Genomic DNA, 1617 nt, shown 5'->3' with positions numbered 1-1617 from the left:
TTATTAATTTTCCATTGTTTTGGCTATCACTATCCTAGAGGATGTGAAGTGGTATCTCACTGTAGTTTTACTTTGCATTTCCCTAAAGATTAGTGATGTTGAATATCTTGTCATGTGTTTGCTGAACATCCATATATCTTCTTTGGAGAAAAAGGACTCTAAGTTACTTGCCCATTTTTAATCAGGTTGACTATTTTTTAGGTATGTTTTATTGATTATATTACATTTTCCCCAATTTCCCCTCTTTGTCCCACTCTGCTCAGTACCCCCTTCCCTCCAGGAATGTCTCCCTCCTTAGTTTATGTCCTTGGATCATGCATGTAAGTTCTTTGGCTTCACCCTTACTATACTATCCTTAATATCGCTCTGTCTATTCTGTTCCTACAAATTATGCTTCTTAATCCCTGCACCATTTCCCTCTTTCTCCCATTTCCCCACCGAAGCTGATAACCCTCCAAATGTTCCTCATATCTATGATTCTGTTCCTGTTCTGGTTCTTTGCTTAGTTACTTTTTGTTTTTATTTTTTAGATTCAGTTGTTGATAGTTGTGAGTTTGTTGTCATTTTAATATTCATAGTTTTGATCTTCTTCTTTTTCTTAAATAGGTCCTTTCAAAATTTCATATAATAGGTACGTTGAAGGACACAGCCTGCGGAATTTGTGATTTTTGCAAGCTTGAAATCATGGCAGGTCCAGAAGCTGATGCTCAGTTCCAGTTCACTGGTATCAAAAAATATTTCAACTCTTACACTCTCACAGGTAGAATGAATTGTGTACTGGCCACATATGGAGGCATTGCTTTGCTAGTTTTATACTTCAAGTTAAAGCCCAAAAAAAATCCAGCTGTGAAAGCAACATAAAAGGATTCTAAACTGTACCTCGTCTGTTAATTTCCCATGCCTGGAGAAGCTAAAGTCAACTCATCATGTGATACTCAATTTGTACAATAAATTATGAACCTGGAAAAAAAAAATTTCATATAATAATGGCATGGTGATGAAAAACTCCTTTAGCTTTACCTTGTCTGGGAAGCACTTGATATGCCCTTCCATTCTAAATGATAGCTTTGCTGGATAGAGTAATCTTGGTTGCAGGTCCTTACTTTTCATCACTTTGAATACTTCTTGCTAGTCCCTTCTAGCCTGCAAAGTTTCTTCTGAGAAATCAGCTGATAGTCTTATAGGAAACCCATTGTAGGTACCTCTCTTCTTTTCTCTTGCTGCTTTTAAGATTCTCTATCTTTAGCCTTTGGCAATTTAATGATGATGTGTCTTGGTGTGGTCCTCTTTCGGTCTATCTTGTTTGGGACTCTCTGTGTTTCTTGGACTTGTATGTCTACTTGCCTTGCCAAATTTGGAAAGTTCTCCTTTAATATTTTTTCACACAAGTTTTCAATTTCTTGCTCTTCTCCTTCTGGCACCTCTGTGATCCAGATGTTGACATGTTTAAAGTTGTCTCGGAGGTTCCTAAGGCTCTCCTCATTTTTTTCAATTCTTGTTTCTTCATTCTGTACTGGTTGACTGTTTATTTCTTCCTTATGTTTCAAATCATTGATTTGAACCCTGGTTTCCTTCCTTTCACCATGAGTTTCATGTGGATTTTCCTTTGTTTCACTT

At 36.8% G+C, this 1617-nt stretch overlaps 1 protein-coding gene across 1 annotated transcript; it reads left to right on the top strand.

Moving 5' to 3' along the window:
* The first annotated feature begins 634 nt into the window (after positions 1 to 634).
* Positions 635 to 968, top strand: LOC149994560 (ATP synthase F(0) complex subunit k, mitochondrial). Its single transcript, XM_090260701.1, has one exon. The coding sequence runs from the start codon at positions 685 to 687 to the stop codon at positions 859 to 861; it is 177 nt and encodes a 58-aa protein (XP_090116827.1). The 5' UTR covers positions 635 to 684; the 3' UTR covers positions 862 to 968.
* Positions 969 to 1617: the final 649 nt, after the last annotated feature.

The sequence above is a fragment of the Furipterus horrens genome, unplaced genomic scaffold (genome assembly GCF_987537825.1).
Source record: "Furipterus horrens unplaced genomic scaffold, mFurHor1.1.pri manual_scaffold_13, whole genome shotgun sequence".
NCBI lineage: Eukaryota > Metazoa > Chordata > Mammalia > Chiroptera > Furipteridae > Furipterus > Furipterus horrens.
The sequence above is the reverse complement of the archived record's forward strand: the minus strand, read 5'-3'. Positions and strand labels throughout refer to the sequence as shown.